We start from the raw sequence: 14,888 nt of genomic DNA, 5'->3' as shown, positions 1-14,888 counted from the left end.
TGTCCATCCTCTTTTTTTTCTTTTTTCCAAAACAAGAATTCAAAGTAGCTGCTTTCAGCTACAGCCTCAGGCCACATCTTTGTCTTGCATTTTCCTCTTCAACAGCAAGGTACTGGAGTATCCACTGAACTCCTTCAGGAAGGCATGGGTATTCTCATGGGTTAAACTGGCTCCACAGAGGTGAAAATACAAGTATCCAGTCAGCTGCCAGATGCAACACAGATGGTCAGTAAATTCAATACTTTTGAAGTTCAACATTTCTGAGTTTCTACCCTGGCCAGGAAGTCTGCCAAATCTTGAGAACACACCTGTGAATGAGCAGACCTGATTTTCATCCTTGTTGAGCTTATTGCCTAGAGAAGGACACAGACAGACGTGCATTATATGATAAAGCCCGCGGCAGGGCAAGTAGCTGGAGATAACAGTCACAGGAGAGACACCTACCACAGCAGAACCTAACACTGATCTTTTGGCAGTGAAGAAGGTTTTCTAAAGGAAGCCGTGTATGAGTCCTAGAGATAAATACTTCTGAGCCAGTAAGGCACTGGGGAGAACGTGTTTCTGAAGAAGGGCTCTAAGTGCAAGGGCTTAGGTAGTGAAAGCAAAGCTTCTTGGAGATAAACAGTCGTTCAGGATGGCACAGACTATATTTGGAATGACAAGAGATGAAACTGGAGAAACAGGTAAAAGTCACACATAGAAGGAGATCCTAAAACTCACTTAACAGCTGGGTCTCTATCCTGAGGGCACGCTGGCAGGCTTTTAATGGGGGAAAGAGATGAGCTGATTTGCTTTAGAAATATTTCTCTGGCTTCTAATGGGTGAGATCAAGGGTGGGGAGACTTCAGTGATCCAAGTGAAAGCTTACGATGCTGAAGGCAGACATATTTAGAAAACTATTTAGGTAGCAGAAATGACAAGACTTGGCAATGTATGTTGATTGAAGGCTTGAATCAAAGAAGAAAATCCAGGAGTTTGTTTGCCACACAGAGCTTTGAAGCTAGAGATTGAGTTGTTCATTTTTTAGGGACAGTATCATGGTCCTGCAGGGGTCGCTGATGGCTCCAGCCGTGAGCATACCAGAGTGGGATGCAGTGAGGAGACAGCCCTCCCCATCTCTGCAGGCAGCAAGAGGGAGACAGAGGTGGGTCAGAACAGGATAAATCTCCTCCCAGCCTCACTGAAGGTACATGGGAACACGAGGACGACCAAGGGCAAAGCTAGGGGCCACTTCTCATTAAGATACCTTGTGTGTGTGTTTTCCTACAGAGTTGTGGAAAGGGAAGAAGAGTTTAATAACTAACTACTCACCTAACATTTCTTCTGTGATCTGAATGAGAAGGGGGTCCAAAGGGGAGGGGATATGTATACATGTACTGCTGATTCATTTCACTGTACAGTAAAAACTAACATAACATTGTAAAGCAACTACACTCCAATAAAAATTATTTTTTAAAAGGGAATAGGATTTCTAAGGGAAAAAAAAAAAACTTTTTGCTGTATGAGAGAATCACCTTTTAGCTGAAAGTGATCCTTTGCTCTTATTGATCCAAATCCCCTTTCCAGCCTAGAATGCACTCCCCAGTGTCCTTTGCCTTCCAAATTCTACCCCAACTTCAGCACAGTCCCACTCACTCTGACAACATATGCCCAGCACAGAGCACCTGGAGGAGATTAAATGAACAGATGCCATGCTTCCTAGGGAAGCTGTTTCCTGTTTGGGGAATGGGAATGTATGGACCTGAAATGAGTCAAAAAATTGTCAAGTGCTGAGAAAATGCAAAGAAAGAAACTACCATGGTGAGGTCTGGCTAAAGAATAAGGGCTTTTGCCTGGATAAATAAGTATCTCATCACTACAGAGAAACATTCCTAAGGTGCTGCTGCTGCTGCTGCTAAGTCGCTTCAGTCGTGTCCGACTCTGTGCGACCCCATAGACGGCAGCCCACCAGGCTCCCCCGTCCCTGGGATTCTCCAGGCAAGAACACTGGAGTGGGTTGCCATTTCCTTCTCCAATGCGTGAAAGTGAAGTCACTCAGTCGTGTCAGACTCTTCGTGACCCCATAGACTGCAGCCCACCAGGCTCCTCCATCCATGGGATTCTCCAGGCAAGAGTACTGGAGCGGGGTGCCATGGCCTTCTCCTTCCTAAGTGCTAGTGCTCTGAATTCCTACAGTCTTGGTCTTGGATTTTACTAAGCAAACAAAACTAAGCAGGTTCCCATTTTATTTTCCCAGAGAAGTATTTCCCCAAGTTCTTTCCAATAACTTTTTCATTCCTCTCACTGGTAAAAGCTAGAAGCGCTTTGCCAATCCTCCTGCCAGTCATGAAAGACAGGTCATCAAAAATAAACATCACTTCACTAAAAGAAAAATCAAAACTATTGAATAACAATTAAAAATTTAACTACCTCATAGCAAGGCAAAGCATGGATCACTGTAGAGTAGCTATAATCATATGGCAATCAGGAATTCAAGAAATTCAAGATAAGCCTCAGGCAGGTTGTACCAAGAAAGTGTGCCGTTAGCCAAGGAAAATTAACAGTGTGTTTTAGACTCAACAGAAAATATGGTGATTGCTTAGATCTTCAACTCACTGAATTTCCATTAAATCAGAACAAAACTATAAACAATAACCCCAAAACACACAATATCAGATTAGTGATCTGATATGCTAATGCTAATGAGCAATTGTTAATGCTATTATAAAACATTTAACATTTTTACAGACTACTTAGAAAGGAACTTAAGTGAAGTGAGTGAAAGTGAAGTCGCTCAGTTGTGTCCAACTCTTTGCGACCCCGTGGACTATAGCCCAGCAGGCTCCTCCGTCCATGGGATTCACCAGGCAAAAGTACTGGAGTGGGTTGCCATTTCCTTCTCCAGGGGATCTTCCAGACCCAGGGAGCGAACCCAGGTCTCCCACATTGCAGGCAGAGGCTTTAACCTCTGAGCCACCAGGGCAGACCCCAGAAAGGAACTTAGTCATTTCCAAATGACTTAGATGAGAAATCCACCCAGGACTTCAATATGGCGGACTAGATATTCCAAAACAACTCTCCCAGTATTAAGTCCCTAACAAAGCTTACAGCATTTAAAATCTGGGCCAAAAAATCCTCAGAAGTCATAAATCAAAAAGAAGTCAGCAGAAATTCGGGAGAAAGGTAAAAGATGCAGTGTGATGATCTTTTTTGTGTCAACTCACCTTGGCTACAGTCTTATTTATTCAGACAAACACTAATCTGGGTGTTACTGTGAAGTCATTTTGCTGTTGGTTAGTTGCCAAGTTATGTCCAACTCTTTGTGACCCCATAGACTGTGGCCACTAGGCTCCTCTGTTCATGGGATTTCCCAGTAAGAATACTGGAGTGGGTTGCCACTTCCTTCTCCAGGGGATCTTTGTGACCCAGGGATCAAACCAGGGTCTCCTGCATTAGCAGGCAGATTCTTTACAGCTGAACCATGTGGGAAGACTGAAGGCATTTTGTAACTGTAATTGAAGTCCATAATCAATTGAATTTAACATTATTCTTGATAATCTAGGAGGCCGGATTCAATCAGTCAAAATACCTTAAAGGCAGAGCTGAGACTTCCCAAATGAAGAAATTCGGCCCACGGACAGGTACTTCAGCCTATGGATGAGAGAGGCAGCCTGCCCCTCCTGCCCATTGATTCTGGATTTGCCTAGCCAGCCCCTCAATACCATGTAGACAACTTCTTGCAAGAAACCTCTTAATAGATACTTACTATTGGTTCTGCTTCCCTGGTTGACCCCTGATTGGTGCACGGAGCTCACTGCTGCCCCACTATTTCTGCTCTGGAAAGAAGAGGCAAGTTTAGGACCCACCTAGGTGAAAAGCCAGATCAGGAGCCATTAAGTGAAAAAGTGAACCCAGAAACAAAGAAACAAGTAAGCAAACCTAAACTTGGCTCTCTGGGCTTCAACTCTGAGTAGAGGGCGGGAAACTTCTCCTGGAGTATCTACAGCCACAAACCATAGATTTGGGACCCGACTTCACAACAGAATATGTGTAACTTCACCAGTAAGCGGAGAAAGATACCATTCCACATTCCCCAGACTGGCAAAATTTATAAATGAGAATATCAAGTGTTAGACAGAATATGTAACAGTGGGAACTGCTATATTCACTGCTCCTGAACAACTCTGAAAAGCAATTTTACATCTGGCAAAGTCACAGATGTATATATCCTATGAGACATTGCTTTCATTCCATACTAGTTACATGCCCTGGAAAACCCTATGAGCCTGTGTTCTTAAAAAACATGTACAAGATGATCTGTGCAATATAAGGTATAATAGCCCCAAACTGGAAACAGTTCAGATCCACTCACAGAAGACCAGTCCAAGTGAAAGTCACATAATGGGAGTGTCTACAACAGAAAAAAAGGAATTACAGCTACACGTCCTGGCATAAACAATGTGGATGAACAAAAAGTCCCATGCACACATTCAGATTTCATTTCCTTTCATGATCTTACCACGTATTCTAAAGATAAAATCTGGACTGGATCTCCTAAATCCAGGCTGATGCTCTTAAGACCAAGGTCTAATTCTACTCACAACTGTACCCACAGAATCTTGCAGAGCACCAGACATAAAGTGCTGGTACCCGACAGACACCCAATGGATTCTTGTTGGTTGAATGAATAGTTTCTGACCACAAAAACACATGCCAGGAACTAGACCCTGTGTTTTCAGCCTAGCGTCCTGATGTATGAAATCCCAAAACCTGACTTTACTTCCTTGGACCCCTTTCTGCCATAGTTGACCCTGCAGCTGTTGTCATCTAACCTGACTCCACTTACACAGCTTCCAAAAACCAGACTCCCCCCAGATACTTCCATCTAAGCTCCACTCAAGTTTCAGTATGATATGTTCCCACCAAAAATCCAAAGAGAAGGGAGCTTGTCAATTTCAATAAAATGAGGCTTTGAAATTTGCTCTAGATTTAATTCCAGCAATCTGTATTTTCTCATCATTTAACATGGAATCTTGAAAGTTGAACAAGAACTTTGACAGGGCTCAGGAAATATAATGCTTAGAAGAGCAAACAAAACTGGTTAAGAAATTTTAGTTCAAACTGATCAAATTGACAACAAAATAACATCACATTAAAGGTCTGGGTTGATTTCATCGGGCCATATTAAAAGACACTGTGAAATTCCCGAGTACCTTTCTATTTGGGAAATAAACGTAAATGAAGGGACACATTTTAGGGGAGATAATTCACTTTCTCTCCTGAAGTCCTAGAGTACTTTTAAACTCCATCTTTTTATTCAATACCAGGGGTGTTCCTGCTTTGAACATTACAAAGATGGAATGTTTTCCACAAGGAAAGGTGATCTTTCTCGATATAATCACAGTAATTCCATCTGGCAGCACCGATCTCCCTAAGCACAAGGTATACCTTAATGTGGGTTAATGACATGGCTAGTGTCAGTGAATTCCAGTGTAACACGGTACAGGAACACTGCAATTACCTGGCTCAGAGAGACCAGCACATTCCAATATGCCAAGATTTTAAAATTCCAAATGTCAAGTATACTTTAAAAATAATTGCCGGCACATTAACTTATTCTGCAGTCGCTAGCTGTCACGTAAATACTGCATTTCACTTACTGTCTTAGGAAAGAGATAGTCACAAAGAACTGACACCTCCTCCACATCTATAAGCCTCACATTTTTCTTTTTATCAGTGTTATGTGGACTGGATGCACTCTAGATTCATCTATGTGGCTACAAGTCACTCTTCATTTCATTTTAATGATTTACTGAATTTCTACTTTGCATCTATACTATGTTACATACTGTTTGGGGAGGGAGTTCCTACACTAATGAAGCTGTGCAAATAGTTGACGGAACAAGATTTATATTCAAGGAAGACCTCAGCCTAAAGAACCTTAGCTGAATTTATCATCTGATAACATGTTGGTATTTTTTCAGTTTCTCTTCACATATCATTATCAGCATCATCAAATATTTAGCTGTCTAGTAATATTCCACATTAATGTATTATAACATTTCTGATACTGAAAAGCACTGTCTCTAAACTATCTTCCTCTAAGGAATTAAAAAGACTTAAAAAAATTCAGCATTACTAATCCCATATAAATATCATCAACCAATGTGGCAAGGATGTAGGAGATTCCTTTCCCTTTTCCTGTTAGGAATACAGACTTGAGTACAGAGAAGTGAAATGTATAACAGTACATATTTTCTGGCCACAGAGTGGGGAAGAGAAAACAGATTTGAATAATAACAGGTCTCATAAAAAAAAATAGAGCAAAACAAACTCCCCCATCCAGTGAGGAGATTAAGTACAATACCCTTTAATCCACAGGTTGGCTCCTTCATCTCTGGGACGCCTCGCCTCTGCCTCCTGTATACGACGTGTGGGTGGTACTCTCCCTCAGCCAGTGGATGGTTTTTGACAGGCTCAATGAAAAAGTCTCCATGTGGTAGATGGAAAAATCCAGTCTGTAAATACATGCAAGACAAAGGTTTTATTTGAATCCATTCTTTATCTGGACAAAGAAAATTCATAAAGTGAAAATTATATAGATTAGGATGACCTCTGAAACTCAAAAGACTTTCATAGTCTGCCATTTGGTCTCCCAGAAGAGTGACATGTAAATAATTCAGTGAAATGTCTTCATAGTCATAGTTATTAAATGCTTGGGGGTCATGAGCTCTTTGAGGCACTGATGAAAAAAAAGTGTACATATACACACAAATCCAAAAGTAGCAAACAATTTTTCAGGTTTGTGGATTGCCTCTATCCCTCAAACCCACTGCTGGTTAATCTCAAATTAGGAACAGGGCTTCCTGGGTGCCCTGTTATAGGACTTGTGGATCACAGTTCATGGACGTTTTTGGGAAACATTTATCTGTATGTGGGTAGCTCAGCTACATGCTCACATGTGGTTTCATCTTGTTTATTTCGTTTTGACTGCACTAAGTCTTCACTGCTGTGTGCCAGCCCTCTCTAGTCAGGATGAGCAGAGGCTACTTTCTAATTGCAGTATGCAGGCTTCTCATTGCTGTGGCTTCTCTTGTTGCAGAGCATAGGCTCTAGAGTGTAAGGGCTTCAGTAGTTGTGGAGTATGGTCTCCAGGGCTCAGGCTCAATAGCTGTGGTGCACAAGATTAGTTGCCCCATGGCATGTGGAATCTTCCCAGACCAGGGAGCTAACTCATGTCCCCAGCACTGGCAGGTAGATTCTCAACCACTGGACCACCAGGAAAGCCCATGGTGGTTTGGCTTGAAGTGTTTAATGCCATTCTACTCTCAAGGAAACAAAGAAATATAATACTGATCTGAGACTTGAGTTTCCAGGAGTCTAAAGCAGACACTCTCATCTCACAGATAGGGGAATTAGCAATAAGTCGGGAAATGATGGGCAACGAGTAACTCTTTCTGGGGGTCAGGTCTAGAAGGATGGTATAGCCGACAACTCTGTCTTCTCTTTGTGAAAGATTCTGAGTGCCCATTTAAGTTATTTAGAAGCTGCTTTGCCAGTGACCTATGACAGACTTAACTCTTAGGATCTAAATTCTATGTTGATGAAAAAGATGGCTTGCCCCAGACACCCTGTTTGCAGCATCACACTGGAGTGACCAAGAGCTCAGACTTTGGAATTAGCCTGTATTCACATTCCAGCTCCTCCAGTTTTTAGCTCTGTGATGTGGGACAAATGACTTACTCAGTTTGAGCTTTCTCAGCTGAAAAATGAGGATAACCAAGGGATGTTGTGAAGCTTAAATGAGTTAATATATGCAAAGCTCCTAGAAAAGGGTGTGGCCTACAGTCTTATTTGTTATTAGACTCTTTCCAGATGTCAGGTTTCATGTCTTTTCATTGTCTTAGGGTCTCTAGAGTCAATATAACAGTTTAGTGAATATTGTTTACAAAAATAAACTTGGAAAGTTTGAGGTTAGGAAAACTGTGAACAGGTCCCAAAGTTCAAGGTCACTCGTCACATCTCAGCAAGCCAGGGCTGCTCTGCTCCGTAGGTGAGTCTGAAGATGAGCTGAGTACACCCCCTGCCCTCACCCCAGGCTAGGAAGCAAAAGGGGCTCCATGAAGGGAAATGCTCTCTGTTGAACAGGCTTTGACTCTGGGGTCTTTCCAAAACGGTGCCACACTGTTGCTGCTGTTCAGTCACTAAATCGTGTCTGACTCTTTGTGACCCCATGGACTGCAGCACACCAGGCTCGCTTGTCCTTCACTATCTTGCAGACTTTACTCAAACTCATGTCCACCGAGTCAGTGATGCCATCCAACCATCTCATCCTCCATCACCCCCTTCTCCTCCTCCCTTCAACCTTTCCCAGCATCAGGGACTTTTCCAATGAGTCGACTCTTCATATAGTAATATAACCAGATCTGAATATACACCTCACACCTTCTTATTTTGATTACTGACTTTTAAGTATCTTCGATAATAAAGAGAATAGAAAAAAAAATTACTGAAAGTCATAAGAATAGCTGTGTGACCTTGAATAGGTCACTCAACCTGTAAAATGTAGATAATGCCTACCACCTCACAGGGCTGTCAGGAGGAGCAAATGGACTGAGGCTTATCAAAGTGCCATGCAAACAGCTTTACAAATGCAGTGATAATATTTTAGCTATCGACACCAATAGCTGACATCTGACTTCAAATTTGCTCACATTTGCTGACCGGTTTTTTTTCTCAGCATCTTTCTTTGAGAAAAAAAAAAACCTCCGGGACAAGAAGCATTGACAAGGTCCAGACTGTAAAGTAGCTAGAAACAGACTCATGTAGGGCTGAGAGTCAGTTTTATTTCTACTCTGAGACAAAGACCAGGGACCTAAACAGACAGTGGACCTCTTGCGAATGGAGCTCATTTGTTCCACAGAAATTAAATGAAGGCAAGGACTCCTCAGGCACCGCTGGTGTGCAGTCCCTTTGTGCAACTGCCATCAGTCTAACACTAAAGTCTTTGAAGAAAAAAAAAGTAACACCAACAAGAAGGATGAACTGGTATTTCTCCAGCCTCAAATTTTGGACTCAGGTGGTGCAGAAGAAACACATGGGACTCCAGTTGAGAACACAATAACTGTTTTATGGGCAACACGAATGAGGGTGCCCAAAAGTCAAATGAGCATTTTCTTAACTGCTTCCTCCATTTGCATTTTTACACAAGGCCAGTTTTGCCAGCAGGCACCTGGAAATCAGCTACCTCTCCATCCTAAATACTTCTCAGAAGCTGGACGGAGCCCAAGGAAAGCTGAGTGACTCATCAGCTGGAGGGGAGGCAGGACATCTGCTCATAGGAAGTGGGGGTGCTGGCCTCAGGACCCCATGTGTATTGCAGAGAGAGGATGGACAGGAGAGGAGATGAAGAGATGCTGCTGGTTCCAAGAGGGTGAGGTGAGAAGATTTCCCAGCTGAGCTCTGCATCTCCTTCTCCTGCAACATATAAACACAGAGCTTTGTACACCTGGTACCCAAGGGGCCACAGTTCACTGGTCTCTTCTTGTCTAACCAGAGCTGGGTCATGCTGGAAAATCATACACCCTTTGCATTCCAATAGAAGTAAGGACGGGCTCCATGCTCTCCCTGAAGCTAACTGCCCAAGAGGGCCACCTTCTTCTGTTGCCAGCTCTGGATCTGAATCAGAGAAGGCGCTCTACATTCCACTCTCCTTTATATACTGCTTACCTCTTGCATCTTTTTTCAAAACCTTTTTATTTTATATTGCAGTAGAGCTGATTAACAATGTCGTGATAGTTTCAGGTGGACGGCAAAGGGACTCAGCCATACATGTATCTGTTCTCCCCCAAGGTCTTCCCAGGTGGCTCAGATGGTAAAGAATCTGCCCACCAATGCAGGAGACGTGGGTCCGGAAGATTCCCTGGAGGAGGAAATGCAATCCACTCCAGTATTTTTGCCTGGAGAATCCCATAGACAGAGGGATTGGGATCCTGATGGACAGATCCCAGGACAGATCCTGATGGGCTACATTTATGGGGTCACAAAAGAGTTGGACACAACTTAGTGACTAAACAAACAAAAAATTCTCCCCCAAACTCCTCTCCCATCCAGGCTGCCAGATAACATTAAGCAGTTTCCTGTGCTAAATAGTTAGGTTCTTGTTGGTTATCCATGTTAAATATATCAGTGTGTATGTGTCACTTCTCATATCTTTGAAGGAGACCGAGAATGGACCTAAAGAAAAACTATCCAGTTCTCTGGGGAATTCTCAGATTCCTGAAAGAACCAGGGCAGGATGAGCCCCTGGCAGAAGCCCAAAGAACACAAGTTTGCCCTTTCACCTCCGTCATCTCTTTCTCCTCTCAGCATCCCAGCATGCCGCTCAGTGTCTTTTGGAAATAAACTCACCTCATTGTTCTAAGTTATAAATACCTGAGAATGCTTCCTGAGGCTCTCTTATAAGAATTATTCTAAATAAACTTTATTTCAAAGCACTATAAACCTGCAGAAAAATATACAAGTTATAACTGCAAAGTCCCATAAAACTTTCACAGAAGAAACACCTAAATTCAGGAAGAGAAGCTTTCCAGTAGCAAGAAACTACGTGCTTCGCTTCTCACTCAATATCACCCCCAGGGGTAACCTTATTCTAATTTCTAACACTAATACATTCATTTTAAATCTTTCCTTAATTCTTTACAGGAAGGGTCACTTGATACAAAAAGTAATGTCTACTCCATGACTGCTAAGTCACTTGTCATGTCTGACTCTTTGTGACCCCCTGGACTGTAGCCCAACAGGCTTCTCTGTCCATGGGATTCTCCAGGCAAGAATACTGGAGTGGGTTCCCAGGCTCTCCTCCAGGGGATCTTCCCCACCCAAGGATCAAACCTATGTCTCTCATGTCTCCTGCATTGGCAGGTGGGTTCTTTACCACTAATGCCACCTGGGAAGCCCTAATAATGTCTACTAGTTCATTTCAAATGTTAGAGACTGGCTGGTGAAAGAAATTTAAGGCAAGGAGATGTCTTGCTACTGCTACTGCTAAGTCACTTCAGTCGTGTCCAACTCTGTGCGACCCCATAGACAGCAGCCCACCAGGCTCCCCCGTCCCTGGGATTCTCCAGGCAAGAACACTGGAGTGGGTTGCCATTTCCTTCTCCAATGCAGGAAAGTGAAAAGTGAAAGTGAAGTCCCTCAGTCATGTCTGACTCTTAGCGACCGAATGGACTGCAGCCTACCAGGCTCCTCCATCCATGGGATTTTCCAGACAAGAGTACTGGAGTGGGGTGCCATTGCCTTCTCCAGAGATGTCTTGAGACCCATTAAATCAGACTCTTCCTACTGCTTCCTCCTCAGCCCCAGACGGTGGGGATGAGATAAAGGGCTGAGCTACCTTGGTGAGAATCATCTGGCATTGAACCTCTACTGCTCTCTGCTAAGGAGGAACAGGGGTAGGACCTTCAGAATCTTTAGGACCAATTTATTTTTCCTAGTCTTCCACTGAGAATAGTTGTCTATAACAGCTCCTCCTTCTCCTCAACTCCTATCAAAGTATTAGTCATCTGGATGTACTTGATGTTATACTTCAGTTAGTGCAATGATTTTGGGTCCAGTGGGAAACTGGCAATGTCTTACAAGAAATTTGTGAATAGACTGTTCTAGAATTGCAAAGCCATGAGGCCTTGAAGAGTCACCTGGTCTAGGCTGTCATGCCTTCAGCTTTTACCACAGGTAAAAACAGCAGGCTGAAGAATAAAAACAATGGTATTGTAAAAGACATGGGGAAACGTATCAAACCAGTTCCAACACTCAACACTCAGGGCCCTGTGTTGCACAAGTCAAGGGGGTGATATTCACATAGATAAAACTGTGAGTGGAGCCCCCTAGAGGTGTGCGATGGAGCATTGTCACTAACTCATTAGCCTGTCCTGGAAAGAAATTCCTGTTCATTTGAAAATGTCAGAAGTTACCAGATCAGTTTGTTTCTTCCTGTGGTGATGAAGACAATAACATGAACATATTCTGAAATCAAGAACAAAAAAAAATTGATTTGGGATAAAGATGTATCTAAGACACTCAATTATAGTACATAGATCACTGGGAAAGATATCACCTGTGGCCTACTATATACACAGGAAAGAAGATAAAATAAGACCCCCCCCACCAAATCACCCTTCTTGATGATCAATTTGCATCTGTCACATGTCCAGCCCAGGGCTAAGATGTCTAAGAGGGGCAGTGACCCCTGCCCTTGAGGTTTACAACCTAGCCAGGAAGACAAGACTGACATCCATAAAATAGCAGAAAGGAGAACAGCAAAGACCTAGAATTTTTGTGTCAAAAAAGGGTACAGTGCTCACATGTCCCAAGAGGTTGGCCCATGACCTCTGGGCCTAGAGGCCAGCTCTTTCCTGTATCACAGTCCCTTCTCGACCAAACACAGCATCCTTGCAGAAGGTGGGGGATGTGTCTCCCTAAGTGCTACAGATTCCAGTGCTGTGGTCCAGGAGAGACAAAGGCCACTGAAGGTAAATGCTTTTAGAGGGCACAGACAGACTGAACTTCTACAATCGCCAATCAACCTGGCCCAGCCCTAAAGCCATGACAACCGGCCAGAATTATTAACTTTTAACTTTTCCGTTGCTGGGTTGTAAGAGAAAGAACAACTTTCTATCATTTAATGCATAGCCAGGACCTTAAGTCAGAAGTCAGGGGATGACAGAAGCCACAAAACACAGAGCTGAGACCACTGGGAAGATTAGTCCAGGAATAACCTCTCCCACTTGCCGTGACGCCAAGAGCTCCCTGACAGGCCCCCATGGAGCCAAAAGGGAGTGTAACTGGTAATGTCATTGATTCACAGATTCTACATATTAGTCTTAGCAGCCTTAGATAAAGCTCAGGCCAGAAACATGTATCTGGTTCATCCACCTGTTAGTCACCCATATGCCAGGCAGGTATCGCTAACAATCAGATCTGGCCCCTACCTCCTAGAACAATGCTGTCAAATAGAACTTCCTGCGATGACAGAAATGTTCTACATCTGCATTGTTTGTTTGTTTGTTTTTAAAGATTTTTATTTTTTTTTAACCTTTCTATACTCCAAAGAATGTATTTGCGTTTTGATTTCTTTGTCTTTCCATTGGAGAATGTATCCTATTTACATCTGATAAAATTACTAACATTATGGGTTTAAATAGACCACTGTATTGTTTTCTGTTTGTCCCATATGTTCTTATGTTTCTTTAGCTATCTTTTTTGGCCTTTTCTGAATTAATCAATTATCACTCTCTTTTAAATACTATTACCTATGTATGCAGTTTCTCTTAGTTATTACCTTAGAGATTATAACATTCCCCCTTTACTCATCAGAATCTAGTTTAAAACTAGTCCTTTTACCATGACATGACAAATGCATCTGCATTGCTGATAGCCACTAGCCTCATGTGTCTGCTGAGCACTTGATCTGTGGCTAATGTAACAGTGGAACTGAATTCTTAACTTCATTAAACTCTATTATCTTTAAATAGCCCTAGGTGATTAATAGCTACCATATGTGTGTGTGTACGTGTGTGTGTGTTTATGTGTGTGTGTTAGTTGCTCAATCATAGCCGACTCTGACCGTATGGACTGTAGCCTGCCAGGCTCCTCTGTCCATGGATTCTGAACAGCATATATCTAGACCGTGGCTGACTAGTGAAGAAAGGGATCCATACACGTTTATACCACACAGTGACAGGTGCTAGAATCAAGGGCAAATCTGAAGACTTGTTTTAAAAACAGGCTACAAATATGTGACATTTCACTGATCACAGTTTGTTTTCTGTAATCAAGTCAATCAGGAGCCGGCTTAGAAACACCAGTGTAATGCACACAGACTTCAGAGAATTGAAAAGGGCAACCAGGTATAAAAAATGCAACACTTACCAAGATTAAAATGAATCATCAGGAACAATTTGGCAGGACAAGGGCTGTGTGAAAGGGCTACCATCATCGTGAGGCCAGATCAGAAGGGATATGAAAGTACCAGGAAAAGCCTGGGACTGGGCTTATGATCAGACAGCATCAAAACCCCAGCTCTACTTCTAGAAGGAGCTGTTCCCATGAGAGCCCTAGAATATCAACCTACGTGTCCTCATACCTCTCTGATGCTCATAAGAGGAACTTGTCTAAACCCTAATACACACAAGATCATATACCAATCACTGGCTGTCAGTTCAGAGGCTAAGTAGTAGAAAAAATATCCCTTCATTGAAAAATTGTTGAGATGGGTTCAAAAAATATATACAATCAAAAAGTTATGACAGGGTTTAATTGAAAGCACAAGCTATGGTCAAGTTGGGCTTCCCACATGGCACTAGTGGTAAAGAACCTGCCTGACAATGCAGGAGACATAAGAGACGCAGGAAGATCCCCTGGAGAAGGGCATGGCAACCCACTCCAGTATTCTTGCCTGGAGAATCCCATGGACAGAGAATCCCTGCTGGGCTACAGTCCATAGGGTCACAGAGTCAGACATGACTGAAGGGACTTAGCATGCACAGCATGCATGGTCAAATTAGTTAATACATAGAGCCTCTGTTTTCTCATCTGTAAAATGGGGCAAAATCTATCTTAATTAGCACAGTTGTAACTATTACAGACATTTTCTATAAAATGCCTAGCAGAAGAGTTGACATACATATGGTAGGTAGCCATAAATGTACAGTAGCTCATTTTTTTTTGTTTAATTTTTTTCCACTTTTTATTTATTTTTTTACTTTACAAGTAGCTCACTTTATCATAGCATCATCCACAGTGAAGATGAATATAAAGGAATGACTGAAAGCAATTATTCTCATGTTCAGCCTTTTGTTTCATCTCTTAGCTGCAAGTTCTCTTGGCTTCAGTTTTCTCATGTGAAA

At 42.6% G+C, this 14,888-nt stretch overlaps 1 protein-coding gene across 1 annotated transcript in view; it reads right to left on the bottom strand.

The window, feature by feature from the left end:
* ADAMTS12 (ADAM metallopeptidase with thrombospondin type 1 motif 12) overlaps positions 1-14,888 on the bottom strand; it is a 393,807-nt gene that overhangs the window by 247,707 nt on the left and 131,212 nt on the right. The window contains exon 3 of the mRNA XM_070357669.1: positions 6,347-6,497. Within this exon, the coding sequence (XP_070213770.1) occupies positions 6,347-6,497 (151 nt within the window). The remainder of the gene's footprint in view (positions 1-6,346; positions 6,498-14,888) is intronic.

The sequence above is a fragment of the Bos mutus genome, chromosome 20 (assembly GCF_027580195.1).
Source record: "Bos mutus isolate GX-2022 chromosome 20, NWIPB_WYAK_1.1, whole genome shotgun sequence".
Lineage (NCBI taxonomy): Eukaryota > Metazoa > Chordata > Mammalia > Artiodactyla > Bovidae > Bos > Bos mutus.
This window is presented reverse-complemented; position numbering and strand designations above follow the sequence as displayed.